Source organism: Salmo salar, chromosome 16, assembly GCF_965601325.2.
Source record: "Salmo salar chromosome 16, fSalSal1, whole genome shotgun sequence".
In the NCBI taxonomy this organism is placed as follows: Eukaryota; Metazoa; Chordata; class Actinopteri; order Salmoniformes; family Salmonidae; genus Salmo; species Salmo salar.
In genome coordinates this window covers 73,355,212-73,376,308 of record NC_138306.1, presented here as the reverse complement: position 1 = coordinate 73,376,308, position 21,097 = coordinate 73,355,212, and the positions used below count along the sequence as shown (strand labels likewise).

Genomic DNA, 21,097 nt, shown 5'->3' with positions numbered 1-21,097 from the left:
AAAAAATAAAATGGCTACCCTGACCATTTGCATTGACCACCTTTTTATTTGTTCTGACTCTATGCACACTCACTGGACTCTACCCACACACTCACACACACTACACTGACACTCAAACACACACAAGACTACAAACACACACACGCATATTGACTCCATACACACAAACACACTTTCACACTCTTCACATATGCTACTGCTACTCTGTTTATTCTCTATCCTGATTGCCTTGTCACTTTCACCCCTACCTACATGTACATATTACCTCAATTACCTCAACTACCTCATACCCCTGCACATTGACTCAGTACTGGTACTCCTTGTATATTGTCTCATTATTGTTATTTGATTGTGTTACTATTTCCTTTTTTGATCATTAGTCTTACTTTTTAACTCTGCTTTGTTGGGAAAGGACTCGTAATTAAGCATTTCATGGTAAAGTCTACACCTGTTGTCTTCAGCGCATGTGACAAATAAAAATGTATTTGATTTGATTACTTTCACCATTTTGAAGTAGTCAACTGCGTGGGGCTTCCTATAGGTTAAGGAATGATTCCACATAATTCCAACCAGGTCATCAGGAAGGATCAACCAATGAATTGTACTCTTGAGCAAACATTTCATAACTGCAGGTGGCAGTAAATCACCAACCTTGGCTTTATGCCTGTTCAAACAACACACTCCAGGTGGCAGTATAGACCCTTTCAGTTTGTTAACCAACTCATATAAGAAGTAGTAGAAGAAAATTGACTACTTCAAAATAGGGATGGCTTCAATGGCGCTACCCATTCTCTCACAGAAGCCATAATGAGACAGCTACAATGTTGAGTCCTCTGTAACTATCTCTATGGTGTGCACTTGGCTCAATCACTCCCCCTCGTGGTGGAAATGTCCTCTATAGTCCAGGGTTTTCCAACATCTTTGGTTCTGGATAGCTACTGGGTGTGCAGGGTTTCATTCCAGCCCTGCAGTAACCCACCTGATTCAGTTAATTATGGTTCAGAGAGAAGACTGCCTTGTCTAGGGACATGGGAATAATATTGCTTTAGTTTTATTTTACTAGGCAAGTCAGTTAAGAACAAATTCGTATTTACAATGACGGCCTACCCTATAAGGCCATTCAATTACAAATCAATGATTCTGATGATGTAGAACGTCTAGCAATTCATTGGAAGTTATCTGAATAGGTGGAGTGTTGAGTTGGCTTGGTTTTGGTACATTAGATGCGGAGAAGGAACTATTTCTAACATCTCTGTTGATACATTGAACAGTATTGCAGTGCCACAAAATGCATTAAAAACCTCTATGAGCTGATGAAACTAACGAAATCTTGGCCCCTTTGAGCCAACATGGCGCCTAAGTTGCCAACTTGAAGCAGCGGGTAAATGTAGCAAATATTTTTTGTACTGCTTTTAATTAATTTAAGTGATAAAACGTAATTCCATTACATACAACAAGGGATAGTCAAATATCCAATAAAATGAAACGTAAACTTACAGACAATACTTTGTACTTAGACTTTGAACAGGCAAAAACAACAGTCTACCTACAATGAACTTGCCAGGACCCCACCCACTCCCCTCTGATCATGGCAGATGCGAGAAGTTACCAAGCCGGTTTCGGTATGTACATTTACATTAATTTAATGTTAGCAAAACATTCTGTAAGGTGTCCCCGCCAGCTACTATTTGTCAGAGGTTGCACCACAAATTGTTTGTAAGTTTGCACGTATTCTGACGCTAACTAACTAGCTAGGTTATCCTGTGTGCTAGCAAGCTAACCAATGAAGTCTGCAGTTATTCTAACGTATAGCTAGCAAGCGACAGCAAGTTAACTTAAACATCACACAGAGCAAAACCAACACGTAGGGTGTCAACTTCTGACACGTAACTTAAATAGCTAAAGTATAGCTAACCCTTCGCTTTTAAGTTGCCAGCTAGCTGACCATATCGGCTTTTATTGAAACAATCCGGACGTCCTGTCAAGTTGCTCATTGGATATTTCTCCCTCTAACAGCCACGCTGAGCGCTCTAATTGGTTAGAATTAGTGGCGCAGTGTTTATAATCAAGACAGGTGTACTAATTGCACAGCTAATTTTGGGCCGATTACAAATAAGATAAATTCGAGGCCGTGTGTTATATGGCCATTATAAACTGGGTGGTTCGAACCCTGAATGCTGACAGCCATGGTATATCAGACCGTATACCATGGGTATGACAACATTTACCTTTACTGCTCTAATTACGTTGGTAACCAGTTTATAATGGCAATAAGGCACCTCAGGGTTTGTGATATATGGCCATTATACCATGGCTAAGGACTGTGTCGTGCATAAGAACAGCCCTTAGCTGTGATATATTGGCCATATACCACACCCCCTCGTGCCTTACTGCTTAAATATACCACGACTGTCAGCCAATCAGCATTCAAAAACAAATTATAAACTGGTGGGTTCGAGCCCTGAATGCTGATTGGCTGACAGCCATGGTATATCAGACCGTATACCACAGGTATGACAAAACATTTATCTTTACAGCTCTAATTACGTTGGTAACCCGTTTTATAATAGCAATAAAGCACCTCGGGGGTTTGTGATATATGCCCATATATACCACGACTGTCAGCCAATCAGCATTCAGGGTTTGAACCACCCAGTTTATAATAGAAAATATACAGCTATACTATCTCAAACACATAAAACAGGGAAGACAACAGCATGACTTGCATGGTTACCAGTCTTTCAGTCTCAGCACTGATACAATACAGATCTCCATTGACCCTGTTCTCTTTCCTCCACCTACTCTCCCTCATCCTTCTCTCCTTTCCTCCTCTCCCCAAACTAAACTCTCCCTCTCCTCTCCAGGCCCCAGGATGTGGCAGCAATGTGCCCTGCTCCTGTCCCTGTCCCTGCTACCAGTGGTATCTGGAGAAGCTGACTCCAAGGCTGTCACCACCAGTCTCACCACCAAGTGGGCCTCTACCCCTCTGCTGCTGGAGGCCAGGTAACATTATGCTCAACACATACACAAGACAAAACACATCCTTTTTTTCTCTTCACCCCCTCTTTCTCTTCATCCCCCCACTCCCTCTTTTTCTTAGTGAGTTCCTGGCAGAAGAGAGTCAGGAGATGTTCTGGGATTTCGTCGAAGCAAATCAGAACATCAAAGGGGAACATGATGGTAGCCTTAATGTTTTATTTCACTTATAATGTTGATTTATGTAGCACTTGGTCTCTGGAAGATATTTTAAAGTGTTGTTCTGTTACAGATACAGACCAGGCGTACTACGACCTGATCGTGAAGAGAGCCAGTACTCTGCTCAGTACAGTCCAACTCAACATGCTCAAGTTCGCCCTCTCTCTCAGGGCCTACTCTGCTACTGTACACTCCTTCCAACAAGTAATATTACTACAATACTACTAGATGACTACCCTCTCCCGCTCTCTGTGTGTGTAATCACGGTTTCTCGCCTCTCTCTCCTGTAGATAGCGTCCAACGAGCCCCCTCCCTCTGGCTGCTCAGCCTTCTTCAATGTCCACGGAGAGAAGTCATGTGACACGGAGAAACTGGCTGCACTGATGGAGACAGCAGCAGAACGGTACAAACACACTGGGAGACACCCACACACAAACTGTGAATATCCACTTTGATTGATAGACCTCTGTTGAAGTGATAATAATTCATTAAATAGTCCTTACCTCATCCCTCTTTGTCCCAGGCCCAAGCCCTACCTATTCAAAAGCGATCACAGGTTCCCGGGATCAAATCCCGACACTCCTGTTGTTGTCCTGTATGCCGAGATTGGAAGTTCGGAATTCACAATGTTCCATCAGCTGATGCTGTCCAAAGCCAACAAGGGACTGGCCAGCTATGTGCTTCGTCACTACCTGGCTGTAAGAAAAACACAGGAATACACATGATGGGGAACATAATTACGACAGCATTTCATGTTCATCTTTTCCTCTTTCTCTCGTTGCCAGTCTCCCAGCAGTCGTAGAGTATATTTGTCTGGTTATGGAGTGGAGCTGGCCATCAAGAACCAGGAATACAAGGCTAAGGACGATACACAGGTCCAGGGAGCGGAAGTGAATGCTACGCTGATGGGGGAGAATGACCCAGTGGATGAGGTCCAGGGATTCCTCTTTGGAAAACTGAAGTAACCAACCTACCAAAATGAAATGCTATTCCACAAACCCACAATGCTTTGGAGCGTTATGGGTGGAGAAACTTATTTCCCTCTCACTTTCCTCTTCGTACCTCTCCTCTCCCTCTCTCCAGGACTCTGTACCCTGAGTTGAAGGAGCAGCTGAAGGAGCTAAGGAAACACCTGGTGGAGAGCACCAATGAGATGGCTCCCCTTAAAGTCTGGCAGATGCAAGGTGGGCGGGACTTTATTTTTTCTTTGCCTCTCTTCTCCTGCATCAAGACAACTGTAGCTACAGTAATCATCTCCTTTTTTCCTCCACTATATTTAATTATTTTTTCACTTCATGTGTCAGATCTGAGTTTCCAGACTGCAGCTCGGATTCTGGCTGCTCCATCTTCAGATGCCCTGAACGTCATGAGAGACCTCAGTCAGAACTTCCCTACCAAGGCTAGGTACACACACACACACACACACACACACACACACAAACATGTTTTTTGATATCTCTGTGTAGTGTGTGATTCTGGTGGTTTCTCTCCCCTTCTCAGGTCCATCACTAAAACAGTGGTCAGCTCTGAGATACGTAAAGAGATGGAAGAGAACCAGAAGGTAAGAGCTCAGTCATCCATAGCGCTCCTTTTCCTTCCCACTCTACTACCCATTAACATGTAATGACTGTACCACTCTTTTTCTCTCCAGTTCTTTAAGGGAACTCTGGGATTGCAGCCTGGAGACTCTGCTCTCTTCATCAACGGACTACACATAGACCTGGACACACAGGACATCTTCAGGTACACACACATCTTCACACAGACATCTACACACACACATACACATCTTCAGACACACACACACATCTTCAGACACACACACACATCTTCAGACACACACACACATCTTCAGACGCACACATCTTCAGGCACACATCTTCAGACACACACACACATCACACACACATCTTCAGGTACACACACAGAGGACGTCTTCAGGCTTGTAGAAAAATTCAATTACACAAACAGTACCAGGTCAGAGACTGACTGTGTGTGTGCTTCCAGTGTGTTTGAGGTTCTCCGTAGTGAGGCCAGGGTGATGGAAGGTCTGCGTTCTCTCCTTATCGAGACTCCCTTCATCCACGACATCCTCAAACTCAACGTACAGCCTTCTGACTCGGACTATGCTGTGGACATCCGCAATCCTGCTATCAACGTAAGACACACCTACCCCTTTATTTAACCCTAACCATCCAACTATGTCATCCGTGTATATCCTGAACAAAAATATAAAGGCAACATGTAAAGTGTTGGCGCTATGTTTCATGAGCTGAAATAAAAGATCCCAGAAATGTTCCATACCCACAAAAAGTTTTTCTCTCAAATGTTGTGCACAAATCTGTTTACATCCCTGTTAGTGAGCATTTTTCCTTTGCCAAGATAATCCATCCACCTTGACAGGTGTGACATGTCAAGAAGCTGATTAAACAGCATGATCGTTACACAGGTGCACCTTGTGCTGGAGACAATAGGCCACAATGTGCCGTTTTGTCACACAACACAATGCCACAGATGTCTCAAGTTTTGAGGGAGCATGCAATTGGTATGTTGACTGCAGGACATTCCACCAGAACTATTGCCAGAAAATGGAATGTTAGTTTCTCTACCATACGCCGCCTCCAACGTCATTTTAGAGAATTTGGCAGTACGGCCAACCTGCCTCACAACCGCAAACCACGTATAACCATGCCAGTCCATGATCTCTACATCCGGCTTCTTCACCTGCGGGATTGTCTGAGACCAGCCACCCAGACAGCTGGTGAAACTGACAAGTATTTCTGTCTGTTAAAAAAGCCCTTTTGTGGGGAAAAACTCATTCTGATTGGCTGGGCCAGGCTCCCCAGTGGGTGGGCCTATGCCCTCCCATGGCTGGTCTCCTGCCCAGCCATGTGAAATCCCATAGATTAGAGCCTAATGAATTTATTTCAATTGATTGATTTCCTTCTGTGAACTGTAACTCAGTAAAATCGTTGAAATTGTTGCATGTTGCGTTTTTTTTATATTTTTGTTCAGTATACAATCAAGCCGTTAAAAAAACGTATATAACCCAACTCTTGTTTTGCATTGATAATTTTGATGATAATCTAATCTCTCTCTCCTCAGTGGATTAATAACCTGGAGACAGACAGCAGGTACGGCTCATGGCCCTACAACGTCCAGGAGCTCCTCAGACCAACCTTCCCCGGAGTCATACGACAGATCCGGAAAAACTTTCACAACCTCGTGAGTACATGAGACGTGTTTCAGACAGCGACACCAAACATATTGGCATGAACTCCTGTGATGAGTCTGCAGTGTCGTGCAGCTACACCAAACGTATCGCGCGCACTTTTGGAACTGACAGCAAAAACCAATGATGTCTTGTGTTTTAGGTGGTGATTCTGGACCCGACCCATGAGAGTTCTGCTGAGCTGTTGAATGTTGCTGAGATGTTCTACAGCAATAACATCCCACTCAGGTAGGGGGGTTTGTTTCTAGCAACCAAAAAATGTTTTTATTTTTTTATTTAACTAGGCAAGTCAGTTTTATGAACAAATTCTTATTGACAATGACGGCCTAGGAACAGTGGGTAAACTGCCTTGTTCAGGTGCAGAATGACAGATTTTTTACCTTGTCAGCTCGGGGATTCGATCTAGAAACCTTTCGGTTACTGGCCCAACGCTCTAACCACTAGGCTACCTGCTGCCCCCGAAGGCCATGTTGGTTCTAATTCTGCTGTATTATTATTATTATTATTGCTATGTGGATGTGAGTAACTGTGTATAACCCTTAGTGGGGGGGGGGGGGGGGGGGGGTCGATAGAGTTTCATATCGGGGTATTATTTTTGACGATGTATTGCATCTTTTTGACAATATAGCAATATTATAACTCCCGTATTTTTCCTTCATAGCTCGTTCTCAATCTTTCTAAATTGGGAGCCAATATGTTTTCAGCACTTTTATTTCCATGACTTTTATTTGGTTTTCTCGTGGCTCTCTCTCTTGTCTCTCTGCAGCAGACATATGGTGAGCAATATGCCTGGAACATCGAATCGCAATAAAATCACAGTATCGAATCGCAATACATGTAGAATCGTGAGAATCGCAATACATAGCGTGTCAGCACCTAAGTATCGTGATAGTATCGTGATAGTATCGTGAGGTCCCTGGCAATTCCCATCCCTAATAACCCTGCTGTGTGTGTTGTAGGATTGGGCTGGTGTTTGTGGTGTCTGATGTTGATGAGATAGATGGTATGGAGGATGCCGGTGTGGCTCTGCTCCGAGCCTTTAACTACATCACAGAAGAGCTGGACGCTCCCGCCGCCTTCGACACCATCATCTCGGTGAGTCGGTCTGACCAATGAGAATAATGGATGAGCCTTTTGACCAATCCCAGTAATCTGGAACATCAGCCTGACCAATCGGATGGAAATGCTGTATTTGAATCTCCTCTCTCCCTCTCTAGATGTTTAACCGTGTGCCTGGCGGTGGTAAGCTAAGTGTGGGTGATGTAGTCAAGGTGTTGGAGAAGAAGTTTCCCTACGTGGGGGTCGGCAGCATTCTTGGTCCTGACTCCACATACGACGACAACCGGAAGGTATGGTTCTGCTTTTATGTACCGTTATGTTTCTTGACAGAACGGTATGATTTTCATGTACCGTTTCCCTATCTACCTCCGCCTCCAGGAAGGGCGTGGTTACTACTTGCAGACGGGTGTAGGTCCGTTGCCAGTGGTGATGTACAACGGAATGCCGTACCAGCGAGAACAGCTAGACCCAGAGGAGCTAGAAACTGTCACCATGCAGAAAATACTGGAGACTACCAGCTTCTACCAACGGGCTGTCTACATGGTGAGTTACACACACACACACACGCACACACACACACTGACCTTCTCTTGTTGTGTCTTCCTAGGGTGAGCTGGCCACGGATCAAGATGTGGTGGATTTCATCATGACCCAACCCAACGTTGTCCCTCGTATCAACCCCCGAATCCTGTCGACTGCCAGGACGTACCTGGACCTGTCTAATACTAGTGAGTTACACACACACACACACACACACACACACACACAGAATCCTGTCGACTGCCAGGACGTACCTGGACCTGTCTAATACTAGTGAGTTACACACACACACACACACACACACAGGCGGAACCATCTTAACCACCTCTCTCTTTCCTGACAGATAACCATTTCATAGACGAGTACGCTCGCTTTCTGTTCCTGGACACCAGAGAGAAGAGCACTGCTGTGGCTAACAGCATGAACTACATGACCAAGAAAGGTAAGAGATTATATATATATATATATATATATATATATATATATATATACACACACACACACACACAGTGGGGGGGAAAAAGTATTTGATCCCCTGCTGATTTTGTATGTTTGCCCACTGATAAAGAAAGGATCAGTCTATAATTTTAATGGTAGGTTTATTTGAACAGTGAGAGACAGAATAACAACAAAAATATCCAGAAAAACGCATGTCAAAAATGTTATAAATTGATTTGCATTTTTATGAGGGAAATAAGTATTTGACCCCCTCTCAATCAGAAAGATTTCTGGCTCCCATGTGTCTTTTATACAGGTAACGAGCTGAGATTAGGAGCACACTCTTAAAGGGAGTGCTCCTAACCGCAGCTTGTTACCTGTAAAAAAGACACCTGTCCACAGAAGCAATCAATCAATCAGATTCCAAACTCTCCACCATGGCCAAGACCAAAAAGCTCTCCAAGGATGTCAGGGACAAGATTGTAGACCTACACAAGGCTGGAATGGGCTACAAGACCATTGCCAAGCAGCTTGGTGAGAAGGTGACAACATTTGGTGCGATTATTTGCAAATGGAAGAAACACAAAAGAACTGTCAATATCCCTCGGCCTGGGGCTCCATGCAAGATCTCACATCGTGGGGTTTCAATGATCATGAGAACGGTGAGGAATCAGCCCAGAACTACACGGGAGGATCTTGTCAATGATCTCAAGGCAGCTGGGACCATTGTCACCAAGAAAACAATTGGTAACACACTACACCGTGAAGGACTGAAATCCTGCAGCGCCCGCAAGGTCCCCCTGCTCAAGAAGACATATACATGCCCATCTGAAGTTTGCCAATGAACATCTGAATGAGTCAGAGGACAACTGGTGAAAGTGTTGTGGTCAGATGAGACCAAAATGGAGCTCTTTGGCATCATCTCAACTCGCCGTGTTTGGAGGAGGAGGAATGCTGCCTATAACCCCAAGAACACCATCTCCACCGTCAAACATGGAGGTGGAAACATTATGCTTTGGGTGTGTTTTTCTGCCAAGGGGACAGGACAACTTCACCGCATCATTTGACGGGCCATGTACTGTCAAATCTTGGGTGAGAACCTCCTTCCCTCAGCCAGGGCATTGAAATTGGGTCGTGGATGGGTATTCCAGCATGACAGTGACCCAAAACACACGGCCAAGGCAACAAAGGAGTAGCTCAAGAAGAAGCACATTAAGGACCTGGAGTGGCCTAGCCAGTCTCCAGACCTTAATCCCATAGAAAATCTGTGGAGGGAGCTAAAGGTTCGAGTTGCCAAACGTCAGCCTCGAAACCTTAATGACTTGGAGAAGATCTGCAAAGAGGAGTGGGACAAAATCCCTCCTGAGATGTGTGCAAACCTGGTGGCCAACTACAAGAAACGTCTGACCTCTGTGATTGCCAACAAGAGTTTTGCCACCAAGTACTAAGTAATGTTTTGCAGAGGGGTCAAATACTTATTTCCCTCATTAAAATGCTAATCATTTTATAACATTTTTGACATGCGTTTTTCTGGATTTTTTTGTTGTTATTCTGTCTCTCACTGTTCAAATAAACCTACCATTAAAATTATAGACTGATCATTTCTTTATAAGTGGGCAAACGTAGAAAATCAACAGGGGATTAAATACTTTGTTCCCCCACTGTATACACAGCTACACATACAGAGCTTCATCTTATTGAGCAAAACATTATGTGCTCCTACTTTTCAGCCCTAAATCTCTTGTCTATCTATTCTCTTCTTTCTCCTCTGTACGTTTTGTTTTTGTTCTATCAGGGATGGCCCCCAAGGACCACCATGGTAACCCTTATTCATTTTCCTGCACTTTCTCTCTTTCTCTCTCAACAGACAGTATTACGATCCATAGTTCTGTAAATCCACCATATCTCACTCCTCATCATCATTATCACACCATCTTGCATCTCTATGAGATGACATGCTTGGATGTGTTTGTGTTTGTTTCTGCTCCAGAGAGAGAGTCTTTCTCAAAGACTAAGTATTGAAGTATCTAACTAAGTATCAAACTGCGTACATTTCAGGATTAAGGAGGTCTGTGACCCTTTACTCTCCCCATCTCCTCTCCTCCTCTTCAACTCTCTCTCCCTCCTCTAGATGATGGCTACATCCGTCCAGTCACGTTCTGGGTTGTGGGAGATTTTGACCAACCTTCCGGGCGCCAGCTATTATACGATGCCATCAGACACATGGTATGATGATGTCACACTGATATGATGTCACTATAACATGACCAAAACAACCTACCATCTGAAGGATTCTCCTAAATCTGCCTTCAACAGAAAACCAGTAACAACGTGCGATTGGGCCTGATCAACAACCCTAGCGACAGCCCATCCGAGGAGAACAGTCATGTTGCCAGGGCGATATGGGCCGCCATGCAGACCCAGACAGCTAACAACGCTAAAAACTACATCGCCAAGCTGGCTAAAGAAGAGACCGCTAAGGAACTGGCGACTGGGGCCGACGTCACACAGTTCACTGTCGGAGTAAAGAGTTTACACACACTCGCATACACACACGCTATACATCCTTCTGTCTCACCCTTTACTATACTGTCCTATTCTCTTTCATCATCTCTCCAGGGTATGGAAGTTGCCTTGTTTAAGAGTGCGTTTGAAGGTCCTAAGTTTGACTTCCTGCTGTCTCACGCGGTCTACTGCCGAGACGTTCTCAAGCTGGGGAAAGGACAGAGAGCAGTCATCAGCAATGGACGGGTGAGTGGGCAACACACACACACACACACACACACACACACACAATAGCACGCTTCCTACTGTGATCGAAGTGTCACAATGGTGTTTGTCTTTCTCTGCCGACAGCTCATTGGTCCGCTAGAGGATGGGGAGGTCTTTAACCAAGATGACTTCCTCCTATTGGAGAGTATCATTTTGAAGACCTCGGGAGAACGAATCAAAAGCAAGGTCCAGCAGTTTGGGGTGGAGGAGGACAGGGCCAGTGACCTGGTGATGAAGATCGACTCTCTGCTCTCCTCTCAGCCCAAAGGAGAGGCCAGGATAGAACATGCCTTTGCTGATGACCGATACAGGTACTGAAACTAATCAAACGTTTTTATTCATGTTTTTATTCATTGCCTATATACTTTCTGTTTTACCTCTGTCTGGTCTATGATTGGTCCACAGTGCTGTAAAGTTCCGGCCCACAGAGGGAGACGTCTACTTTGACATGGTTGCCTTGGTAGACCCCGTAACCAGGGACGCCCAGAAACTCGCCCCGCTCCTATTGGTTCGTACCGCTTCAAATAACTGTCACTTAGGAGTTCTGTCTCACTTCAAATACTCCGTCTCACGGCCATCTGTCTCTCCATGTTTCTCTCTCTCCCCACCAGGTGTTGAAGAAGCTGGTCAATGTGAACCTACGCGTGTTTATGAACTGCCAGTCCAAACTCTCAGACCTGCCTCTCAAAAGGTGAGCAGACCCCAGCTGCACTGTTTCACTCCATGCAGGTAATCTTGTTTTACGAGAGACCTCGTTTTTGTTGTCTTAGTTTCCTTACCCTTAGAAGTCCCTGGTAGTACCTGAGGGTTTTTCCTGTGTGTTTCTCTAAACCCTCCCCTCTTCTCCCAGTTTCTACCGGTATGTGTTGGAGCCTGAGGTGTTGTTCCAGACTGACGGTAGTTTCTCCCCTGGTCCCCTGGCTAAGTTCCTGGACATGCCCCAAACTCCCCTCTTCACACTCAACCTCAACACCCCTGAGAGCTGGATGGTGGAGTCTATACACACTAGATATGACCTGGACAATATCTACCTGGAAGAGGTGTGTTTTCCGTGCTGTTTTTTTTAGGATTGTGTTCTATTTATAACACGGTTGCCTTGGCTAATGTTGTCCTTTACCTCTTCAGCTGGAGAGTGTAGTGACTGTGGACTGAGTATTCTGGTATTTGTCAAATTGTTGTGTTAAAGTTATTTTTTAAAGGTTTAATAATGGTTCTCTATTCTCCCTGTCTAGGTGGACAGTATAGTAGCAGCAGAATACGAGTTGGAACATCTGCTGCTGGAGGGTCACTGTTTTGACGTGAGTACAGGTCAGCCCCCCAGAGGACTCCAGTTCACCTTGGGAACCCCCTCCGACCCTGTCATCGTCGACACCATCGTCATGGCCAACCTGGTGAGTCACCTCTAACCCTAATATCTGACTCTGTCGTCATGGCCAACCCTGACCTCTAACCCTAACCTCTGCTGATAGGCAGACACCTTTCTATTCTTTGTTGTTGTGGTTGAACGAAGGCGTTGTGTTGTCGTCGTCCTCAGGGTTATTTCCAGTTGAAGGCTAACCCAGGAGCCTGGATCCTGAAGCTGAGGAAAGGACGGTCTGACGAAATCTACAAGATCTACAGGTACTGAAGATCACATCTCGACATATCACACCGTCTTCACTTCAGCATACGACTAGTGGAACCAGGCGTGTTAGTGCTGGGCTGGAACAAAAGCCTGCACAATGCACACCCTCTTGTTCCTCTCTTCCAGTCATGATGGAACAGACTCTCCGGCAGACGCTGATGACCTCATCGTGGTGCTGAACAACTTCAAGAGCCGGATCATCAAAGTCAAGGTACTGCTCTGATCCCAGCTGTAGAGTTCAGCTTTCATATTGTCTGCTGCTGTCAGGTCCCAATAAAGCTTAGGTTGAATTCGAATTGATCAATAAGTCCATTGCTAAGTAATGTATTGATCGTGTGTTGTTGTTGTTGTTGTTGTTGATCAGGTCCAGAAGAGGCCAGAGAAGTTCAGTGAGGAGCTGTTGAGTGATGGAAGCCAGGAGAACGACTCAGGCTTCTGGGAGTCACTCACCAGGTATCTCTCTCTAAGCATCCAGCTCCACCCTTTACATCACTGTCTACTGTTTCATACCTATTTGATCTCTGCAGGATTTGATGGTGTTTATTCTCTCCCTGTCTTTCTCTCTCCAGAGGGTTTACAGGAGGTGTGAAGACGGAGGAGAGTAAACAGGAGAAGGATGATGTCATCAACATATTCTCTGTGGCCTCTGGACACCTCTACGAACGTTTCCTCAGGTACGTGTGCGTGTGTGGTTTTTCCAAATGTTTTTTTGTTGTAATCCCACAATTTGTTCTCTCTCTTAGGATCATGATGTTGTCTGTTCTAAAGAACACCAAAACACCAGTCAAGTTTTGGTTCCTCAAAAACTACCTGTCCCCGGCGTTTAAGGTAGTTAAGTATAAAATATAAATATTATCTGTTATTCTCTCCTCTAGGAGTTTACTTTGAATGTGGCGGTATGAATAGGGTTTCCAATATCGAGTTTTCATTGAGTTTACTCCAGAATAAATGTTATTCCCACAGGAGTTTATCCCGTACATGGCAGAGCAGTATGGTTTCCAGTATGAACTAGTCCAGTATAAGTGGCCGCGGTGGTTACACCAGCAGACTGAGAAACAGAGGATTATCTGGGGTTACAAGATCCTCTTCCTGGATGTCCTGTTCCCTCTGTCTGTCGACAAGTTCTTATTCGTGGACGCAGATCAGGTACACACACACACACTCTGAATGTCCATGTCTCTGATTTGTGTAAAAGCTGAGAAGTACTCTTTCCTCTCTCCTCCTACAGATAGTGCGTACTGACCTGAAGGAGCTCCGTGACCTTGACCTTGAAGGAGCGCCGTATGGATACACACCGTTCTGCGAGAGCCGAAGAGAGATGGACGGTTTCCGCTTCTGGAAGTCCGGATACTGGGCCAGTCACCTCGCTGGACGCAAATATCACATCAGGTAACTGTGTGTGTGTGTGTGTAGGTGTGGGGGGGGGGTGGTGGTAGAGGGATATATGTGTGTGGGGGTGGTGGTAGAGCGATATATGTGTGTGTGTGTAACCCTCTGTCTCTCCAGTGCTCTGTATGTGGTAGATCTGAAGAGGTTCCGTAAGATAGCAGCAGGAGACAGACTGAGAGGACAATACCAAGGCCTGAGTCAAGACCCCAACAGCCTGTCCAACCTCGACCAGGTGTGTGGTGTGTGTGTGTGTGTGTGTGTGTGTGTGTGTGTATTAAAAGTGAATATGGGTGTATAACGTTCAGATTTTCTTAACATTTGATATTCCCAAACAACCTTTGTGAAGTTAAATTAGCTTCAACTCTGTGTATTTATATTTAAAATATTTTCCTATACTCTCTTTCTCTCTCCAGGATCTGCCTAATAATATGATCCACCAGGTGCCTATCAAGTCTCTGCCTCAGGAGTGGCTGTGGTGTGAGACTTGGTGTGACGACAACTCTAAGAAAAAGGCCAAGACTATAGATCTGGTACGAAGTGTGTGTGTGTGTGCAGACTTTAGTCATGTCTGTGTTTTTACACTCCACTCTGTGTTTATTTGGACAGTGAAGCTAAAACGTGTAACCCTTCCTCCAGTGTAACAACCCCCAGACCAAGGAGCCCAAGTTGCAGGCAGCTGTTCGTATCGTAGCAGAGTGGAGCGACTACGACCAGGAGATCAAACGCCTGCAGAACAGAGTCCAGGAGAGAGGAGCAGAGAACCATACCACACAGAAGGACAAGCCAGGTACATATAAACTCAGCAAAAAAAGAAACGTCCCTTTTTCCGGACCCTGTCTTTCAAAGATAATTCGTAAAAATCCAAATAACCTCACAGATCTTCATTGTAAAGGGTTTAAAACACTGTTTCCCATGCTTGTTCAATGAACCATAAACAATTAATGAACATGCACCTGTGGAACGGTCGTTAAGACACTAACAGCTTACAGACGGTAGGCAATTAAGGTCACAGTTATGGAAAACGTAGGACACTAAAGAGGCCTTTCTACTGACTCTGAAAAACACCAAAAGAAAGATGCCCAGGGTCCCTGCTCATCTGCGTGAACGTGCCTTAGACATGCTGCAAGGAGGCATGAGGACTGCAGATGTGGCCAGGGCAATAAATTGCAATGTCCGTACTGTGAGAAGCCTAAGACAGTGCTACAGGGAGACAGGACGGACAGCTGATTGTCCTCGCAGTGGCAGACCACGTGTAACAACACCTGCACAGGATCGGTACATCCAAACATCACACCTGCGGGACAGGTACAGGATGGCAACAACAACTGCCCGAGTTACACCAGGAACGCACAATCCCTCCATCAGTGCTCAGACTGTCCGCAATAGGCTGAGAGAGGCTGGACTGAGGGCTTGTAGGCCTGTTGTAAGGCAGGTCTTCACCAGACATCACCGGCAACAATGTCGCCTATGGGCACAAACCCACCGTTGCTGGACCAGACAGGACTGGCAAAAAGTGCTCTTCACTGACGAGTCGCGGTTTTGTCTCACCAGGGGTGATGGTCGGATTCGAGTTTATCGTCGAAGGAATGAGCATTACACCGAGGCCTGTACTCTGGAGCGGGATCGATTTGGAGGTGGAGGGTCCGTCATGGTCTGGGGCGGTGTGTCACAGCATCATCGGACTGAGCTTGTTGTCATTGCAGGCAATCTCAACGCTGTGCGTTACAGGGAAGACATCCTCCTCCTCCCTCATGTGGTACCCTTCCTGCAGGCTCATCCTGACATGACCCTCCAGCATGACAATGCCACCAGCCATACTGCTCATTCTGTGCATGATTTCCTACCAGACAGGAATGTCAGTGTTCTGCCATGGCCAGCGAAGAGCCCGGATCTCAATCCCATTGAGCACATCTGGGACCTGTTGGATCGGAGGGTGAGGGCTCGGGCCATTCCCCCCCAGAAATGTCCGGCAACTTGCAGGTGCCTTGGTGGAAGAGTGGGGTAACATCTCACAGCAAGAACTGGTAAATCTGGTGCAATCCATGAGAAGGAGATGCACTGCAGTACTTAATGTAGCTGGTGGCCACACCAGATACTGACTGTTACTTTTGATTTTGACCCCCCCCTTGTTCAGGGACAGATTATTCAATTTCTGTTAGTCACATGTCTGTGGAACTTGTTCAGTTTGTCTCAGTTGTTGAATCTTATGTTCATACAAATATTTACACATGTTAAGTTTGCTGAAAATAAACGCAGTTGACAGTGAGAGGACGTTTCTTTTTTTGCTGAGTTTACATACACACATACACTACTGTTCAAAGGTTTGGGGTCACTTAGAAATGTCCTTGTTTTGAAAGAAAACTATTATTCATCCATTAAAATAACATCAAATTGATCAGAAATACAGTGTAGACATTGTTAATGTTGTAAATTACTATTGTAGCTGGAAACGGAAGATTTATTTTTTGACGGAATATCTACATAGGCCCATTATCAGCAACCATCACTCCCGTGTTCCAATGGCACGTTATGTTAGCTAAACCAAGTTTATACTTTTAAAAGGCTAATTTATCATTAGAAAACCCTTTTGCAATTATGTTAGCACAGCTGAAAACTGTTCATCTGATGTAAAGAAGCAATAAAACTGGCCTCCTTTAGACTAGTTGAGTATCTGGAGCATCAGCATTTGTGAGTTTGATTACAGGTTCAAAATGGCCAGAAACAAAGAACTTTCTTCTTAAACTCGTCAGTCTATTCTTGTTCTGAGAAATGAAGACTATTCCATGCGAGAAATTGCCAAGAAACTGAAGATCTCGTACAACGCTGTGTACTACTCTCTTCACATTTGTTTCTGGCCATTTTCAGCCTGTAGTCAAACGCACAAATGCTGATGCGCCAGATACTCAACTAGTCTAAAGAAGGCCAGTTTAATTGCTTCTTTAATCAGAACAACAGTTTTCAGCTGTGCTAACATAATTGCAAAAGGGTTTTCTAATGATCAATTCACCTTTTAAAATTATAAACTTGGATTAGCTAACACAACTTGCCATTGGAACACAGGAGTGATGGTTGCTGATAATGGGCCTCAGTACACCTATGTAGATATTCCATAAATAATCTGCCATTTCCAGCTACAATAATCATTTACAACATTAACAATGTCTACACTGTATTTCTGATCAATTTGGTGCTATTTTAATGGACAAAAAATGTGCTTTCATTTCAAAAACAAGGAAATTTCGAAGTGACCCCAAACTTTTGAACTGTAGTATACATACATACAACACTGATTGGCAAACATATACAGTTGACTAATCCCTCTCCTTCCTCCCCTCTCTCTCCCAGATGATACACATACAGAGTTGTGAGACCAGTGGATGGAAGATGTGGCTGTAGCAGCAACAAAAGATGGAACCATGTTAATAGACAATGCTGTTCTCCTTTGGAACAGCAATGATAGATGGACTGCAAACCAATACTCATTCAATCATTCATTTTCCATGTATTTGTATTTTCTCTGTTGTGAGAGTGGCGAGGATACGGGATAGGGAAGGGGTGCTGGGTGGGGATGATATGGGGTGACTGTTAGTGGATGGTGTGGGTCTGTGAAAAATCTGACTATTCCAACAGTTCCCACCTCCAATATTTTTGATCAATCTGTGTTTGCACTGATTAGGACACCTTATTAAACAACTGTCTGTGGGTAGAGGTTTGGGCCTAAGAGTTAAATCACACTGATAAATAGCAGCTTAAGTTATGAGATGAGAGTTTTGTCCTGTTCTATGCCTTTCGTTTCTGTGCTTTAGACTTCAGTTGTCCATGGCCTGTGTCAAACTCAGGGAAAGGTGGTTTTGGCGAATTGATCTGATTCAATCTCCTAATGACAATACAAAGAGGACTGGAGTGACATTTTATTTAATGTGAAACAGACATTAGTTCTGTCATGTAGTAAAATAGGGATTCATATCTCTACAATACAATTTACCTGCAACATTCAGAATGTTGCATCCTTGTGAGCATGATGTGGAGTTAAGGGATGTGTGGGTGAGGACTGGTGGGGACATATCAGCGACAGACGGCACTGGGAGTTCTGTGATCACTCAAATTGATTTTAACAGCGACTTGAAAGGCAGCAGGCATATGACTAGAATGTTGTGGTTCAGGGTGGCCAATCTTATCCACAAAAGGTCTGTGGGTGCAGGGTTTTTTTCTAGCAACACACCCATTTCATCAAGTCAGTCTTTAATGAAGATGATGATTAATGGGCTTGTTGACGCAGACGGCTTGATTGGAACAAAGCCTAGGTCAGATTGGCCACCCCTGCTGTAGTTAACTCCTGTTTTCTCCGCTGTGGTCTGTTCTGGAGTAAACACTGTTAGTCATCCATTGCCAACCGCTGTTTCCGTTCTTTGTTTTGGCTAAATATGTACTGTTAATTGTGGGAAATCAATATTTTGTAATAAAAAACAAGGAACCCAACACTGGTCGTTTAGTGACCCCGATCCCTCTTCTGCGTGTTGGCGTTTCCTTTCTGTTTGTTTTACTGGTAAGACATTTTTATTATACTCTTATAGACTGCCATCTATAAGAATACAGTAATGGCTGGAGAATGACTACAGATTTACTACTAAAAGGCTGGACTTACACAGGCAGACCAATTCTGGGGTGTGTTCAGTATGGAGAGGAAGAGACAAAGCAAAAGGGATAAACTGGGCCCAAAATCTGTGTTCTCCAGCAGGTGAGTTTTTGTATGGCGGTCAATGAGGGTTGAATTTCGTTAACAAAAAATTTTTACGGCTTATTTGGTCTAATTTTCGTAATGCTTAGGTCCTTAGTTGTTACGGGTGTACTGATATAAGTAGGACATGTGACATCCCAGGAACTTTTAGAAAAAACATCGGTTGTGCCTGTTCACATGCTTATCTGTCCTCTCATTGGCTTGAATGGTCCACCTGGTCTTGCCTCCTCCCGAATGCCTTTTATTTAAATAGGCAAGTCAGTTAAGAACAAATTCTTATTTACAATGACGGCCTACACCGGCTAAACCCGGATTACGCTGGGCCTATTGTGCGCCGCCCTATGGGACTCCTAGGGCGGCGCACAATAGTTGTGATACAGCCTGGATTCGAACCAGGGTGTCTGTAGTGATGCCTCTGGCACTGAGATGCAGTGCCTTAGGCCGCTGCGCGACTCAGGAGCCTTCTATTTTTGAAGACATTTATTTTCATTGTTAGAGCGGTCATTTGAGTATCTTGTCAATATAACTGATAATCTGTGGTTTAATTAAAACCTCTTAAGGATCTGACAATTTTTTTCAATTTGTCATACCCAAATCTAACTTCCTGTAGCTCAGGAAGCAAGGATATGCATATTCTTGATACCATTTGAAAGGAGACACTGAAGTTTTGTACCATCAGCTTTGAAATGCAAGCGAAAGGCCATAATGTACTATTCCGGCACAGGGGCATTTTAGATTTTGGCCACTAGATGGCAGTAGAGTATGTGCAAAGTTATAGACTAATCCAATGCATTACTGTTCCAAATGTATCAACACTGCACAAATGTGCCTAAGTGGTATATTAATATACTGCTCAAAAAAATAAAGGGAACACTTAAACAACACATCCTAGATCTGAATGAAAGAAATTCTTATTCAATACTTTTTTCTTTACATAGTTGAATGTGCTGACAACAAAATCACACAAAAATAATCTATGGAAATACAATTTATCAACCCATGGAGGTCTGGATTTGGAGTCACACTCAAAATTAAAGTGGAAAACCACACTACAGGCTGATCCAACTTTGATGTAATGTCCTTAAAACAAGTCAAAATGAGGCTCAGTAGTGTGTGTGGCCTCCACGTGCCTGTATGACCTCCCTACAACGCCTGGGCATGCTCCTGATGAGGTGGCGGATGGTCTCCTGAGGGATCTCCTCCCAGACCTGGACCAGCCACATGAGGTCTAGCATTGTCTTGCATTAGGAGGAACCCAGGGCCAACCGCACAAGCATATGGTCTCACAAGGGGTCTGAGGATCTCATCTCGGTACCTAATGGCAGTCAGGCTACCTCTGGCGAGCATATGGAGGGCTGTGCGGCCCCCCAAAGAAATGCCACCCCACACCATGACTGACCCACCGCCAAACCGGTCATGCTGGAGGATGTTACAGGCAGCAGAACGTTCTCCACGGCGTCTCCAGACTCTGTCACGTCTGTCACGTGCTCAGTGTGAACCTGCTTTCATCTGTGAAGAGCACAGGGCACCAGTGGCGAATTTGCCAATCTTGGTGTTCTCTGGCAAATGCCAAACGTCCTGCATGGTGTTGGGCTGTAAGCACAACCCCCACCTGTGGACGTCGGGCCCTCATACCACCCTCATGGAGTCTGTTTCTGACCGTTTGAGCAGACACGCACATTTGTGGCCTGCTGGAGGTCATTTTGCAGGGCTCTGGCAGTGCTTCTCCTGCTCCTCCTTGCACAAAGGCGGAGGTAGCGGTCCTGCTGCTGGGTTGTTGCCCTCCTACGGCCTCCTCCACGTCTCCTGATGTACTGGCCTGTCTCCTGGTAGCGCCTCCATGCTCTGGACACTACGCTGACAGACACAGCAAACCTTCTTGCCACAGCTCGCATTGATGTGCCATCCTGGATGAGCTGCACTACCTGAGCCACTTGTGTGGGTTGTAGACTCCGTCTCATGCTACCACTAGAGTGAAAGCACCGCCAGCATTCAAAAGTGACCAAAACATCAGCCAGGAAGCATAGGAGCTGAGAATTGTCTGTGGTCCCCACCTGCAGAACCACTCCTTTATTGGGGGTGTCTTGCTAATTGCCTATAATTTCCACCT

At 44.9% G+C, this 21,097-nt stretch overlaps 1 protein-coding gene across 2 annotated transcripts; it reads left to right on the top strand.

The window, feature by feature from the left end:
- Positions 1-1,509: 1,509 nt before the first annotated feature.
- Positions 1,510-18,728, top strand: LOC106574515 (UDP-glucose:glycoprotein glucosyltransferase 1). Of its 2 annotated transcripts, XM_082962890.1 has the most exons (39): positions 1,510-1,622; positions 2,865-3,003; positions 3,101-3,180; positions 3,269-3,399; positions 3,486-3,598; positions 3,719-3,893; positions 3,981-4,156; positions 4,279-4,379; positions 4,500-4,599; positions 4,696-4,756; positions 4,847-4,938; positions 5,203-5,353; positions 6,301-6,420; positions 6,570-6,655; positions 7,387-7,522; positions 7,645-7,776; positions 7,865-8,029; positions 8,094-8,214; positions 8,370-8,468; positions 10,260-10,283; positions 10,596-10,690; positions 10,781-10,987; positions 11,084-11,215; positions 11,321-11,547; positions 11,642-11,744; positions 11,848-11,927; positions 12,087-12,276; positions 12,469-12,627; positions 12,771-12,856; positions 12,987-13,071; positions 13,225-13,313; positions 13,430-13,534; positions 13,604-13,688; positions 13,824-14,006; positions 14,089-14,249; positions 14,367-14,481; positions 14,663-14,779; positions 14,886-15,036; positions 17,595-18,728. In XM_082962890.1, the coding sequence occupies exons 1-39, from the start codon at positions 1,589-1,591 to the stop codon at positions 17,615-17,617; spliced, it is 4,629 nt and encodes a 1,542-aa protein (XP_082819016.1). In that variant the 5' UTR covers positions 1,510-1,588; the 3' UTR covers positions 17,618-18,728. The 2 variants fall into 2 exon arrangements, with proteins under 2 accessions (XP_082819016.1, XP_082819017.1); XM_082962891.1 differs by lacking the exon at positions 10,260-10,283.
- Positions 18,729-21,097: the final 2,369 nt, after the last annotated feature.

What these genes read in the sequence shown, in the direction of transcription:
- LOC106574515 (XM_082962890.1), top strand. Translation starts at nt 1,589, where the DNA reads ATGGCAGATGCGAGAAGTTACCAAGCCGGTTTCG. An exon ending in AGCAATAACATCCCACTCAG is followed by an intron (nt 6,656 to 7,386) that starts GTAGGGGGGTTT and finishes TGTGTGTTGTAG; the next exon opens with GATTGGGCTGGTGTTTGTGG. An exon ending in ACCAACGGGCTGTCTACATG is followed by an intron (nt 8,030 to 8,093) that starts GTGAGTTACACA and finishes GTGTCTTCCTAG; the next exon opens with GGTGAGCTGGCCACGGATCA.